The following is a 15,594-nucleotide window of genomic DNA, read 5'->3' as shown; positions in this document are numbered from 1 at the left end:
AATAGGAAGCTATTAATGGTGACTCCTCTTCTGAACATTTGTAGTAGCGCCCTATACAAACTGATTCTAAATCCAATGCTACTTTCATTAGTCACCTAGAAAAGAGAACATATAAAACTGTAGGCAATTAAGCTAGTGGATGGGACAAGCTTTGGCAGAGCTCTCATTAAAATAAAATAAAATAAAGCAGTCCTACAGAACTGTGTGAAGCATTTGGTAAATGAGGCCTTTTCTAGTTGCAAACATTTTAATAAATCAAGGACCTTCCTAATGGGACAGCCATTCAGACCAATGTTTAATTTGACTTACCTGTTCATTAGAAGAAGAGAGATGTATGGTTGCTTTATTTATTATAGACATTTCTACCTCTCCTTTCAAATAAGTTCCAAGGGCAGCTTAAGTGATCCACATGGTGGGTGGCAGCGTGAGCCTTAGGCATTTTTGCACCAGAAACAAAAAGTCAACATGCACATGCTCTGAACTGGAGCTATTTTTTGTTAACGGCAAACAAAATCAGGTAAGACTGAATCTGATGGGTAGTATTTTTCAATTAGTTCAGTTATAATATTTGTATTGTGCCCTTGCTTTGAAACTATCTGGGAAGCTAACCTGTATTGTACTTCTGGCTGCTCTGCAAAACTGAGGGTGCTGCGGGAGCTATAGTCAAGCTTCAGACACTACTCCAGACATTTTTAATCAGCTTCATAGTATAACTTTTATGACTTATGATTTGCTGCTGCACTGTAACTAGGGCTGGAAATAGCCTATTTGCTAATATTGATGTCTCTGTCCACTTCCATATAGCCTGGAGTCCAAAGCACAAAATGTCAGAAACACTTCAAAAATGACATTTAGTTCAGTTTTCTGGTGATATATTTCAGAACAGCACCATCAAATGACTCAAAACAATTTGCCTAGCCTTGAGGAAGCACAGTCATTTTAGTTCAATAATAGACACATGTAGTTTGTAATATATTTCATTCTCTTTTATAATGAAAGCAGGGCAGGAATCCTTACTTGGAGGTAAGTCCCATTTAGCAAAGTGGGACTTAAGTCCTGAATAAACATGCACAGAACTGGACAGGACACATCTCCATCTCAATTCAACAGCATGAAACCTTGCCCTCCTAGGCTGCAGTCTATATCCACTTACCTGGGAGTAAGCCTCATTGAAACCAACAAGATCTACTCCTGAGTAGACATTATAGGATTGCGTTTTTAGTACTCTAGTTACTAAAAGATAGATTGACTACTCAAAATACTTAAAGCCAAATTCACAACTAGGTTAAGGTAAAGAATGTCGCTTTAAACAGAGTTAAAGCTGTTATCCTCACCATTCTCTTCTGGAATTGTCCCACTGACTTAGAGAGCAATCCTAACCAAATAGGCAGCCGCCTATCCAAAGCAGGGAGGAGAAGCACAGAGGGGATCATTCCCTCCACACTTCTCCTGCCCTGTTTTTTCAGCTAGACAGCGGATTGCGGCTGTCTAGCCACGGGAGGATGGAGTGGGGAAGGAGGCTGCTGTACGACACACAGGATGTGTCATACAGGCAGTTACGCTCTCCCTGCCCCGGAACACCCCCAGCCATGCCCCTTTCTGGCCGCTCCATGCTCCTCTTGTGAGTATGGCGGACCGGGCTGTTCCGTGTTGCCTCAGAGGCAGCGTGGAAGTGGTGGGAGGTCGGTTCCCCGAAAACAACATATCTAGTGGCCGTAGGATTGCTCCCTCCAAGTGGCTTAGTCCAGAGTATGAGGATCAGAGCATTAAGATGGAATAAGTCCACATAATGGTGGCAGAGTCATGTCTTTAACACAAGTGCGAACCCTTCCCTGTCCACTGGATTTTCCCTACATAACGCTCCAGCCCTTCCCCTGGCTAATCCCCTGCCCCCATTTCCAAGACCAGAAATAAATCCATTAGGGGAAAAATGGCCTGGAAGGGTGAGTTGCAGGAGGGAGAAACAATGGATAGACAGAGGACTGGTTGAGCCTCTTTTGTTCCTGACAGCAAAGAGATTGTATATGTTTTTCAAAACTTTAATAAGTTTTTGTTCTACTTTTAGTTTAATCCTTCTCTTTAATTTCTGTTACTGATTATTGTTATAATGAAATACATAAAGTCCTGATTTCAAAACCCTTTAATTTGAAGAAACAGGTCTGCTGCCATCACCTGAAGTTCCATCCTTTGCTATATTAATTTAAATTTAAGAGGATCACATTAACTTCAGATACTTTTTGGGCAGGGATGCATGAGTTCAGGTTCTATCAATACAAATATAGAGCTTCTCAGCATTTCCCCCTATTCACCCAATATTTTCAGAGTTTGGGGATCCCATGCTCAACTGGCAATTGATTAACACTAGTTAGGACTTTAAAGAATAAGCATGGAACATAGAAAAATGCCTTATACTGAGTCAGACCCTTCGTAGCCCAGTATCGTCAACACTGATGAGCAGTGACTCTCCAGAGTTCCAGGCAGGAGTTTTTCCAGCCATCCCTGGAGATGCTGGGGATTGAACCTGGGACCAGTGGTGTACTGGAGGCAGGGCTCGCAGGAATGCAACCCTGACACTTTTTCATTAGCAGGAACTCTGAGGTTATCTGCCACCCCCCTCAGAATTCCCTGTTCCCTCTGAGCTTAGCTGCAACCCTCTCTGTAGCTGTGGGGGGAATTTTCCAAGCAACAATATATTGTTCCATGTTGAAATGCAAAGTCTTTGGGATGACTTGGTCTGGAATGGGCAATTAAGGCTGATACGCTTTACCAAAGACGTGCTTCTGGTAGAGAGGAAAACTCCGAAAACTGGTTTGTTGATATGGATTGACACAGCTGCCTGGAATTTTTGGACTGCCCTTGGAGACTGTCACAATGAGCTCCTGCATTTCCAAATTTACCACTGCACCTCTGTGTGTGTGTGTGTGTGTGTGTGTGTGTAGTTTAATCCAGTTGGGTGTATAGACATTTCTGTTGGAAGGGGAGTGGGGAGATATAATGAAGAAGCTTAGGGAAAGGCTAATGGGTAATGTTGGGGCGCTAAGGGAGTGTGCAAGGGGGCTGTTTAAATGAGAAGGGATCTGCCCATGAGGGCTGAGTTGAGAGGGTGAAGCTTCTACAGAGTATCATATTTTGAAAATCTAAAATGTTTGTGTGTGAGTGAAAAAGATTTTAACACCCCCACATTTTTTCTCAGACGTCCAATTGAAATACCCCTGCCTTACTCTCAGCTGCACTGTTTTTGGATCCCAGCTGAAGGCTGCATATCTTACAAGTTTGTACAATCTTAGAAGGGGGCATGGCTGTGATTGTCATGAAGGGACCCTGCACTTCCAAATTTGCCACTACACTACTGCCTGGGACCTTCCGCATGCAAAGCAGGTGCTCTACCACTGAGCTACAGAATAGGAGTCCAAGAAGTTCCCTTAAGTACAGAGCCTCTGTTCACCAAATTAGTCCACAAATGTGTCACACAACTGACATGTGGTCTACACTGCTGGTAGGAATGTTGGACTACTTTATTTTAAGTAGCATGCTTTATTACCTCTGCAAACATTTCTAGTTATTACATCACTTTCCACATGAATCACTCATGGATGGCAAGTCCTTCAGGAAAACTAATGTGCTGTTGCATAATTATCAACATAATTTAATTTGAACTACTGAGTAGAATAACCCCTAAGAAATAACGACTGTGACCAATCAACCTCAAACCAAGCATTTGGAAGCTTAAAATCTCCGCATTTTGATTTGCTTGACTTGCTTTTGCTTAATTAACATCTGGCACTGAATGTCTATTCGCTGAACTCTGAGAATATCATCTGTGAATCTCATCAACAGACACTGGCTTTGGTTGGAGCACTGCAATTGCTCCGGGAAACTCCACTTAAAGTAAAACTCAAACAACGTGTGGGAGTAAAAGGTAATTACAATTTGAAAACCTCCTGAGAAGAAGCCGCTAGCTCATCAGCTCAAAACATAAGGGAAGTTCACCTCCATTTTTCAGTATTTATGACACAGATATTTTATAATACAGAAGTATTATAAAATACTTTTTATAATACAAAAGCTGGTTTGAAACTCAACATTAAAAAAACTAAGATCATGGCATCTGGCCCCATCACTTCCTGGCATATAGAAGGGGAAGAAATGGAAGCAGTGACAGATTTTACTTTCTTGGGCTCCAAGATCACCGCAGACGGTGACTGTAGCCATGAAATTAAAAGACGCTTGCTCCTTGGGAGGAAAGCTATGGCAAACCTAGACAGCATAGTCAGAAGCAGAGACATCACCTTGCCGACAAAGGTCCGTCTAATCAAAGCTATGGTTTTCCCAGTAGCAACGTATGGCTGTGAGAGCTGCACTGTAAGGAAGGCTGAGCGCCAAAGAATCGATGCTTTCGAACTGTGGTGCTGGAGAAGACTCTTACGAGTCCCCTGGACAGCAAGGTCAAATCAGTCCATCCTAAAGGAAATCAACCCTGAGTGCTCATTGGAAGGACAGATACTGAAGCTGAAGCTCAAATGTTTTGGCCACCTAATGCGAAGAGAAAACTCTCTGGAAAAGACCCTGATGCTGGGAAAGACTGAAGGCAAAAGGAGAAGGGGGCGGCAGAGGATGAGATGGCTAGATAGCATCACCGATGCAATGAACATGAACTTGAGCACGCTCCGGGAGAGAGCGCAGGACAGGAAGGCCTGGCGTGCTATGGTCCATGGGGTCACGAAGAGTCGGACACGACTGAACGACTGAACAACAACAACAACAACAAGGGCTTAAGATCGCAGCTGAAAAAAGCAGGATTTGTCGGCGCAACAGCGCAAGTTATTCAGGACCGCAGTTAGAGAAGTCTTCGGCGCCGCCTTAGGGCCACCACCTAGAGCGCAAATCGCTTGGAGGATTACATCATCTTCTCCGCTCCACATACCTGCAAGCCTCGCCCCCTATCTCCGCCTCCCTACGCGATAGACCCCGCCCACAGCCCGGGCTCGCTCCTCCAGCGCGCCCACCACGGCCCGCTCCAAGCGGCATGCTTGGAGCTGGGTCGAAGAAGTCTCGTTTGTGTTCCTTCTTCCTCCCTCTCGCGTGGAGTGTGGCGTCACGGGACGCGCAAGGCCCAGGAAGTCGCTGAGTGGAAGCAACATGTGCGGGGGCTGCGTGAAGACGGAGTACCCGTCCCGGGTAAGGTCAGCTCGCGCCTTCGTGGACTGGTTCCCCCAGGTTCGCGAAAAGGGGGGGCGAGTGAGCGCGCGCGCGCGCGCCACGCCACCCCTGGTCAGGCTGGCTCCCTTTACTCTGCTGGGTGGTTTGAAACCATCGCATAGCCTCCTGCCCATTGCTGTTGGCTAAATACGAGACAAGGCTCGGCCTCTGGGCTCGTACAGAGTGCTGCTTCCTTACCCACTCCGGAGAGCTACAGTCAATTCTCGCACAGGCGGGATGGGAGGTGGGGAAGCTTGCAGATCAAATGGAGGAAACAGACGTCTGACCTCTTCCTGCACCCCCGCTCCCTTTCTTTTTACAAAGTAAAGCGTCCTTTCCCAACCAGCCCGGAGCCTTCTTAAGGGGGTAAAGAGGTTTCTTAAAGTAGGGTATCTAATCCCCCGCGTAAAGTGGGGAATTCAAGTAAGAACATAGGATCCATGCTGGATCAGATCTGGTCCAGCATTCTGTTCACACCGTGGCTAATTAGCTGCCCATGGGAAGCTCACAAGCAGAACATGAATACAACAACACCCTCCCACCCATGTTCCCCAGCAACTGGACTACATAGGCATACTGCCTCTGATACTGGAGGTAGCATATAGCCATCAGGACTAGTAGCCATTGCTGAGGAAGATTGATCCTATTAGGGTGGAATAGTGAACTATAATATGTTGGGTGGCAGCTGTAAACCCCCCACCCCGTTTCCTGCCTACTAGGCACAAACCTTTAAGTCTAGCCCCCCCTGCTTTCCTGACAGCAGGTTTACTGATAGACCTTTCCATCTCACCAGGTGGAATGTTCGCCATGCTTCTGTAATATCAGAGGAACTCAGCCAGTGATGTGGGGTTGGAAGTTTTTGAATTCTAAAGAAAGGAATGTTAATTTGTAACATAATTGATACAATACCAGCCAAATAGAGCAGTTTCAACATTTATGTATTTACTGTATTTTTAAACCGCTCAAAAACAAATGTTCTCTGGGTGGATTACAAACATTTTAATTATTCCCCCATCCCATGTGACTATCATGGGAAGCATATCTTGCACACAACACACCAGGTTTATTTATTTGTAAAGAGGGGGGTTGAATGGTGGGTAAATTTAAAATCAAATGTACTTGAAATCTGGACATACTGAATCATATCTCAAATGATTTAGAACACTAGGTGGAAAAAATCCAGAAAACCTTTATCGTTGAACTCGGTGAATGCCTACCATTGGGGTTTGCAGGTGATTAACTGATTGCAGGTTATAATATTTATGGGTACAATCCTATGAATATTTAGACAGAAAAAAGTCCTACAACTCCCAGCATTTCTCCAGCCAGCTATGCTGGCAATTCTAGGACTTTTTTCTGTCTAAATATGCATAGGACTGTGCCTTAAATGTATAAGCTTAGTCCGTACAGTAGGACTAAGGTAAGCCAATATTATTAGCTCCACATGTTGTGGGGCAGGGGAGAGGGAGCAGACAGGAGCTGCAGCAGAGACAATGGCTTGCTTAAGGTCACCCAATATTCATGGCTAGCCTGAAATCTGAAATGGCGAGATCCAGTTCAAGCTCATAAGAACTTCTACATTACCTCTTAAGGCCAAATTAGATGTTTCATACTAGTTCTGTGATAGGAATGTCCCCCATCTATTTCTTTCCCAAAATGCAGGTTGCAGTGATTTGGATGGGGAGGGGTTCTCGACCCTTTGTCCCTGTGTCACAGCCCTAGACACACACACATACCGCAAGTTGCTATTAGCTGTGGAGAGGGAAACAGAGCACAAAATGTGTGCCTTTTAGTTGTCCTCTCCATGGCTGATAGTAGCTGGAGGAGGGGGGTATTTATATAGAGCAGGGGTGGGTGACCTTTTTGCCCCCAGGGGCTGCGTGTGGTAGTAGGTTGGGACAGGCACGTAGCCTGTCGCCCTCCATCCTCAAAAGACCCCCCCCACACACACACACACACACACACACTGTTCCCAGGTACAATTAGAAATTCTAGATATGACCTATAAAGAATAATTGAAAGACCACATTCTCCAACATGAGCCTCCCTGGTTTTTAAGATCCTCAGGAGAGGTTCTTCTCTCTATCCTGCAATCACTGGAGGCACATTTGGTGGGAATGCAAAAGAGGGCTTTTTCAGTGGCTGCTCCCAAGCTCTGGAACTCCTTGCTAAGGGAGGCCAGGCTAGCTCCATCTTGGATATCCTTCTGCAGGCAGGTGAACATCTTTTTATTTAGACAAGACTTTAAGGCTTAGACAAGCCGAGAGCTTTGGCTATTGGGTGGTATAGAAATGAAATGAAATAAATAAATAAAATTTAAGCTGACATGTCAGTTTGCTGAAACAGGTTTCATCTGGTGGGTGCTTTTTATTTCTTAATTTTATTATGTGTTTTAGCTGATTTGCTTTTATCTTTTGATTATGCTACTATATTTTATCTCATATTTTATCATTTGCTGCCTTGAGCACCATTTGTGGTGGAATGGCAAGATAATACATTTACTAAATAAAGCCCTTTACAACTGGGGATCATGCCAGTGACAGCTTTCAGAGGCTCCCCTGGCTGGGATAGATCCCTCTCCACCCCAGCAGGGAAAGGCTGTGCTCCTCCCAGCCCACCAAATACCTGTTTGGCAGTCAGGGAGGAACACAGTCTAGATGTGGAGAAAGGTGCATGGGGATGACTCTCCCTGTGTACCTTCTACCTCATTGGGGGCGCGGGGAGGGGCAATGGGCACCCAGCTGCCCATATGGGATATAAGAGAATCAGTGCAGGGGCAAAGAATTAGACCCCCATACTGCTTTTTAAGAGAGAAAATATCAAGGGGACTTCCAACTGCAGAACTCACATGTACCATGCAATTTGAGTATTAAATGAAGCTGTTCTGTAAAGAGAGCACTTTGTATACAAATATTTTTCCTCCTCTGAATGTTTTAGGGTAACACCTGCTTGGAGAATGGATCCTACCTGATGAACTATGTGGGTTGTATTGAATGCAAAAAGAGGGATTTCGTGATGATAACAAACAGAGCAATGGAAGAAGAAGATGGAGAGGAAATTATCACTTATGATCGTAAGGAGGCTAAACCTTTACTGCTTGTGTGGACATGTTCAGGGCTGGGGAGTCTTATTCCAGAACCCTCCATAGATTATTGATGAAAATTATGTCCAGAAGTGGTTTCAATGTTGGATGAATTTTTAAAAACTTTAAACATTCTCTAACACTAAAAATAGGTGGTCTGCTCTGGAGGGTTGAGGGGCCCTCGGGAAGAGATTTGGAGGGCACAAGGGGGAAGTCCTGCTGCATGAGCTCTGGTGAAATTGGATAGAGCCCACTTTTTCCAGTTACGAATTTTCTCTTGTAAGTGTAACCACATGCCCAGAACCTCTTGTAATTATGGCTGCCGACAGGCAGAAATCCTATGCTCCTTTCCTCTCGATCTAACTTTTGGGGGAAATCTGTTTCTACAGTTCCCTGCAGACTACCAGTCTTCTCCTTATTTATTTCCTGTAGCTTCCAATAATAGTTTCTGTCCTCACCGTTCTCATCTCTGTCAAGATGCTTTACAACTTGTAGAACTGTAATGCATGCTACTGAAGTCTTTTGGGGCAATGCCAGTGAATGAATGAAGTAGTATTTCTTTTGGATGAAGTGGCAGGTGGAGTGGCAAGAACTGGAGCTTTTAGAGTTAAGTTTATCCCTCAGAACTAAGTATTCATCTCAGAGAGATGTAAAAAAGGCAAAGCCTTAGTTCTCTTAAGAAACTGCATAACATTGTGGTGATGGTGGTGAAGGTTGCAGTGCTATGCAGTTACCTGAGAGTAAGCTTCATTGAACACAGTGGGACTTACTGCTAAGTAAACATGCATAAGATTGTATGGTTAATTGCCTAATTTCACAAAATGTAAATAAAATAGTTGTGTGTCTAGCACAGGGAGTGGGCCCTCTTTAAAAAAAAAATCAAAGTAACAATGAACAGTAACAAATTTAAGTATACCACATGCAAGTCAATTTCTCTTTCTGATCACACAGGATCTGTATTCGGTACAAGCAAGATTATCTGATAAAGTTATCACTCAGCATCTTAATAGATTACACCACAGAGTTCTGTGTGTCTTAGGAGGCTGGCATGTACTCTTTTCAGCATTAGCAAATTCAATAAATGGATAACATATTCCAAAACATTGTCATTTTCTCCTTGGCCTCTTTGTACCTGAAGATGTTTAGAGAGTTTCTCCATTATTGCAAGATCCCAAATGTTTTGTTTCCATATGATAAGAGAAGGTTCATTTGCTGATTTGCTGAGTTAGTGGCTATGACCAACCAAGCTGCTGTCCAGAAAACATTAAGGAGCTCTTTATGTCTTATTTGTGCATTAAGAGTCCATATGAAGCGATAGCAGTCCCAGTTTTGCAAATAATATATCTTGTTATCTGACCTCACTGGTGAAGGGAAAGACGTGGACCCAAAACCTTTGCATCAGTGGGTGCTCCACACCTCCAACAACTAGGGGTCACATGATTAAAATAGCTCTGCTTTACTGGTGTAACTCACCATCTGTGCCTCATCTTCAACTCATTTTCTTTCACTCTATCTGACACAGACTTCATGGGGGCTTTAGAACATAGTGCTCCCCACTGTTCTGAGCTGATAGTTTAATTCAGGCCTTTTTTCCTATGCCATTTTTGCTCCCTCTGCCTTACCAATAACCATAGCATTTAACAGCTTGTACATTTTTGCAGCTAAACCCTTTGTTTCAGACATTGGGTGTGGACCCTCCTGATATGTTGGCCTACAACTCCCATGATCCTTCACCATTGGCTATGCCAGCTAGGGCTGATGAGAATTGTAGGCCAAAACATCTGGAGAACCACAAGTTGCCCAGCCCTAGTCTAGCAGCTTTGTTTGGGAAGAAGAAACCTGCGTGACCTACCCATGTCTTAAGATCTTCTGCTGAGTCCCTGCTCCCAAGTGCCTTCCTTATTGCAGCGGTGGGTAACCTATGGCTGTCCAGATGTTGCTGGACTCCAACTCCCATCAGTCCCAACCAGCAAGGCCAGTGGTCAGGGTTTATAGGAGTTGTAGTCCAACAACATCTGGAGGGCCACAGGTTTCCCACCCCTGCCTTTTTGGAAATGTGCTCTGTAACTGCTAAGGAGAGGGCTTTTTCAGTGGTGGGGCCCCGGTGTTTTGCAAGCCTTTAGATGGCTGGTTAATACATTATAATTTACCCAAGCATTTTAAATGTATATAATGTTTCTACACTGCTGCCCCCTCCAATTTTTCTTTATTGCCGCCTCTGTTCAATCTCTTGTCGCTGCTGTTCCCACTTCCCTTCCTCTGTTGCTGCTGCAGCTGCCATAATGGCTGTCTCATTGGAGAACCGGAATGCAATGCTATGGTAGCTCCATATGCACAGTTTTCTCCTTTCACTCCAGTTAGTAGCAGTGATAGTAAAAGGGAAGTGAGCACAGTAGGAAAAATAACTGTTAGGGGAATAGAGTTGGGTGTTACCAGAGCAGAATGGGGGGAATGGCTGAGCACCCACATAACTTATTTGCATGGCTGGTCTAGCAAGTGTCTGTAGACTCCCTTTAAATCAGTGAATGTCTTTTGAAACAAGGGATTTGATTTCCACAACTCTGTTCCAGGGCATGAGGATGACTGGATCAGCATCAGCATGACTAACCTTAAATGGTGTTGCTTTGTAAGCTGATTGTTCTTCTAAATCTCTTGGTTTCCTTTTCAGATGTATGTAAGGATTGTCACCATGTGATAGCCAGGCATGAGTATACTTTCAGTGTAGTGGACGATTACCAGGTAAACCCCTTGTAACATTCACTGGCGTCCTGGAACTTGTTTGCTCGTTTTTTGTTTTGCTTTGACGTTTGTGTCACTAAGGCGAAAAAAATCTTGGAAACTTAGGCTGCAGTCCTGTTCATACTTACCTGGGACTAAGCCCGCATTGAACATAGTGGGACTTCTGTTTGGGTGAATATGCATAGAATTGTGATGCATGTCACTGTAATAAAAAAAAATTCCCATCTCTCTAGGAAAAAAAAAATCTAAAGGATGTGTGTGTTTTGTCTGATGTGCTTACAGGTTGTAGTCTCTGCAGAATGTGTTCCAGCGGCTAGGCTATTTATAGCTTGTCGTTCAGAGATCAGAGGGTGTGTCCATCTTTGCATTATCTGAACTGAGTGTAAAAGCACAGCTTTAAGTCCTTCGAAGCTGATGTGAGCTGTGGCTGTATTTGCTCTCAGTTATTAATACATTATTCAATAAGCTGAGGATGTGGATTCTTGCATCCTGATCCTAAATGCATTTATTTGGAACTAAGTTCCATTGATTTCCATATTACGTACTGCTAAGTAAATGTATGTTTAGAAAATGGCAGTCCTGGTATCCGAATTCTGGTATTATCATAGGAAACTGGTGGCTTCAGTTGTTGCTTGTGAACAACAGGGGTGGGGGGATAGAGGGCTTTTACACTTAATATCAATCTCACACTGGACACATACCAGCTTAGTAGGCATTTGCGAGTGGCTGATGGTTCAGAACAGCCTTCCCCAACTTTCATATGTTTCAAACTATAACTTCCATCATCCTTGAGCATTGGACATGCTGGCTTAGGTGGATGGGAGTTGTAGTTCAATACATCTGGAGAGCACCAAGTTGGGGAAGGGTGGTTAAGAACATTACACATTTGTCTCTGCCATTAGACTGTGACAGTTAATGTTGATTAAAACAGCTCTGCGGGCATTAGAGCTAAGCAAGCCTACACTTCTAAAGACCACAGACAAGTGTGTCTTGGTGGATCCCTGTTTTAAATGGTGGTGTTGGATTGTATGGGAGACGTCCTCTGGCCATCCCTGGTGAACTGGCCCATATTGTCTTGCCATTTCCTTTCTGTTTACCAGTATGGCATGTTGTACTGGGCTGTGGGTTTTCTCTGTGCTGCTGTGAAGCATATTGGGTTGCCTTGGGCAGAACACACGAAAGAACTCTGAACTCATTTTTGGTTCTGAAAAACTCTTGGGCTGAGTATGGGTGCAGAGGCACCCTGGCCCTTAATTCTAAATGTACAGAAGTGCACCCCCCCCTTTAGCCACCATTTCACATCTGGCTCTGGTTGGTGGACCTTGAGGTCCTAGTAAAAAACAAAAACAAAGTAGATCCTTCAGGCTGTAGTCTGCCCACCCCTGGCATAGAGGACTGACCATATTACCCTTCGGCATTATCAGTTGAGTAAAGGGGTAAGCACGTGATTAACCGCTTTGTAATGATTGGGAAGAGGTAGAGAAGAAGATTGGGCCTTTGCTGGCCCACACACATCCACCCCTGAACTGACTGAGAGGGGCCAAGGAGGTGTGATAGCACTTTTCTTCACAGCTTTTTCCTCCACCTTAGAGAGAGGGAACCAGGTTCTAAAGCAGGCCTCCCCACCCTGGCACCATCCAGATGTGTTCGACTACAACTCCCACAATCCCCAGCCACCACCACAGTCTTCTAAACAGTTGGTCAGATTCAAAACTGTATGTTCCTTACATCCTGCCAGACAGAACCCAATGTAACATCTCTGTCTCCTTCTGCTGGGTACATATATGGGCCTTTTGAGGCTGTTCACATTCTCCCAGAGAATTCACTAGCCCTTGTGACTCATGCACAGCTGTTGTTCAGTCATTAAGTCGTGTCCGACTCTTTGTGACCCCATGGACCATAGCACGCCAGGCCAGTGCTCAGCTGGGCAGTTGCACACCCAAACCGCTATCCCTCAGACAGTTACCTGTTCCCAAGCACATGCTGCTCCTAACGACTGCCAGAAACAGTTGCCATGGCTTCCTTTAGATAAAGTCCTTGTACGATAGGCACATTGCTTTAAAAAAAAGCCGCCATTTTACACAAACGTGGCATTACTAGAAGTAGGTGATAAAAAGATGCAGTTGGAAATGGGGTGGAGTGTGGGGGGTGCAGAAGCTCACTGAGCTGACTTCAGAGTCTGGGCAGGTCTGATGTGGCCCATAGGCTTCCTGTTGAAGGAGGATGCTAATGGCTCCTTGTGCCTCACAAGATGTCCTGCATTTGGTTCCTGCAGTTTATCCTGTGTTAGTTTGAGTGAAGCACTGAATTGTCAAGACTGTGTATTCTCTGTAGCTGGAAGAAAAATGTACAAGAATTGTGTGTCAAGAAAAGCTCAATTCTGCACTCCGCATTTATTACTCTAATTAAGCCAATATGCATATATCTTCTCACTCCTCCCAGCTAAATATGTTTTGTCTCTTGTTCTAGGAATACACCATGCTGTGCATGCTCTGTGGCAGGGCAGAGGATTCCATCAGTGTTTTGCCTGACGATCCTCATCTGATGACTCCATTGTTCTGAAGCTTTTTGTTTTTAATCAGTTGTATCACGTTGATTTGTATCCAGCGGCTGCAAGTCATGAAATAAGACATTTAAACAAAATCCTATTCAGTACATGTAGAAAGTCAAGTAATCAGAGGTTAACAAATATCATCTTGGCTTACCAATCAAGCTTCTGTCTGTTCTCTCCACCAAGTCTACCCGCACCGCGGAAGAAAAATCCTCACCTCTCTTTCAAGACCTCTGTGATTGCTAGTGGGCACGCGGAAAAGGAAAAGACTTTTCTGACTTGCAGAAAGCTTTGCAGAAGGACAGCAAAAGCAGGAGAAATGCCTGCTGCTTCTGTCTTCAACACTTCCTGCATATTAGAACTGTTTTGGCATCTCCCTCCGGATGTCTTGCAAGCATGGTGGGCTGGAAGAGGAGGCAGGGTCTTTTAAAAAGTCTTGGAGAAGGACCGAAACAGCAGGAAGAGTATATTTGGCTGTTTCTGTCCTAGCTCTCTGCAAGTGAGAGAAGACCCCACCTCTCCCTTGAGCCCTGTAGTAAGCATGGAGAGCTGGCAGGAGAGGCAAGATCATACCTCACTTCTTCAAAGGCTTCGATTAGGACAGAAACTGGGAGACATCCCTGCTGTTCTGATCTAAATGGCTGCACTGCTGTGAGTCTGTCTTGCCAGGGGGCAAGGGACACTCCCCCCCCCCGCAAGCTATTGACAGCTGTAATTTATTGAATCCACCTCAAGACTTAAAGGTTGCTTACCTGTCCATGATAGCCTGCTCCCTAAACTTGCAGGTGGCATAGAAGCCAGTTGTAAGAACCTTTTACCTCTCTGGTAGCCTAGTTGTAGGTAGGGCCTAGTTGTTAGGACATATCATTGGCTAGCATTGGGGGGTGGGTAGAAACAAAGGAGAGCACCCATGTTGCTTTGTAGTTGGCTTATGCATGAATGTTGACAGCCAGCGAGAGAGAATGAAATGAATCCTCAGCAGGAAAGAAAATAGGTGAGCAAGAACTGCCCAGATTACTTCCTTTTCAGTCTCAGGCAAGGTCCTGATCAATGTGTATATCTAATAAATTGGAGCAAGTATGGTAGTGCTTTACTTTCACGATCATAATCCTATCCTTAGCTATTTGGCCCCAGCAGCCTTCTATAGTTCATTCGTAGTACCTGTGGTACATGGCCAGTTCTGTGTGACTTTAGTTAAGATGTTATTAATAGCTGGGTGAAATTAGGCAGGGGGAGCATCTGATGCAAGACCCAGGAAAAAACGTGAAGTTGCACCTTTCCAAAACCAAGTCAAGTGCCGTAACTCTTCAGTTGCTGCCCCATTCTTGAGTGTGAGTGTGTGTATATATCCCTTATATAGCAGAAACGTCTGTTTTTGTCTCTAGAAACGTTTCTATGAAAATGCAACATTTTCATCTGTCCTTTCGGCAGGATTGTAGTGGCGGATGATTGCACACTTGTTTCTGTTCTTGCTGTAGGTAACATTCCAAAGGCTAGTTTTCACAACCAAACTGCTGTGGTGGAATGTAGGTTGAGTTGGTTGTTGCTTGCTCTGGAGTCATGGTGATGCAGTTGCATGCCCAGGGTCATATTGTGTCATCAAACTGTCTGAACAACCATCATTTGCTGTGGTAATGGTAATGTTTTGGTACATGGTAAAGTAGTTGCACAGATGTCAAAGTACAAGACCGGGTCAATCTTTACATTACCAAGCTGGCTGACCATGAAAATGGAGTACAGGGCTCTCGATGGCTAATAGCCATATTAAGTAAATGAAAGCAGCTTGACCCTGATTACCAGATGTTGGGGGTAAAGTCCAGGAGGCCATCATCATAATTTTCTGCTTTGAAAGCCCAGATGGCAAGTTTTGGAAGTGGAATTCTGAATAACACGGACCTTTAATGTGATTCAGCATGGCAGTTCTAGTTACATTCTTAATTAAATCTTTTATCTAAACCAATGGTGTTGAAATATTTGTTCTGACTGACCAGACCTGTTTGAGAATTTGAAGTGTGTCCTGGTA

The 15,594-nt window shown here is 44.4% G+C and overlaps 1 protein-coding gene across 1 annotated transcript; it reads left to right on the top strand.

The window, feature by feature from the left end:
• The first annotated feature begins 5,080 nt into the window (after window positions 1-5,080).
• On the top strand, window positions 5,081-15,529 carry CHURC1 (churchill domain containing 1). The gene is made up of 4 exons (XM_084804599.1): window positions 5,081-5,178; window positions 8,137-8,272; window positions 10,950-11,020; window positions 13,490-15,529. The coding sequence occupies exons 1-4, from the start codon at window positions 5,140-5,142 to the stop codon at window positions 13,580-13,582; spliced, it is 339 nt and encodes a 112-aa protein (XP_084660725.1). The 5' UTR covers window positions 5,081-5,139; the 3' UTR covers window positions 13,583-15,529.
• Window positions 15,530-15,594: the final 65 nt, after the last annotated feature.

The sequence above is a fragment of the Heloderma suspectum genome, chromosome 1 (genome assembly GCF_057233095.1).
Source record: "Heloderma suspectum isolate Gila_16-S chromosome 1, 16-S_ref, whole genome shotgun sequence".
Taxonomy (NCBI): Eukaryota; Metazoa; Chordata; class Lepidosauria; order Squamata; family Helodermatidae; genus Heloderma; species Heloderma suspectum.
The sequence above is the reverse complement of the archived record's forward strand: the minus strand, read 5'-3'. Positions and strand labels throughout refer to the sequence as shown.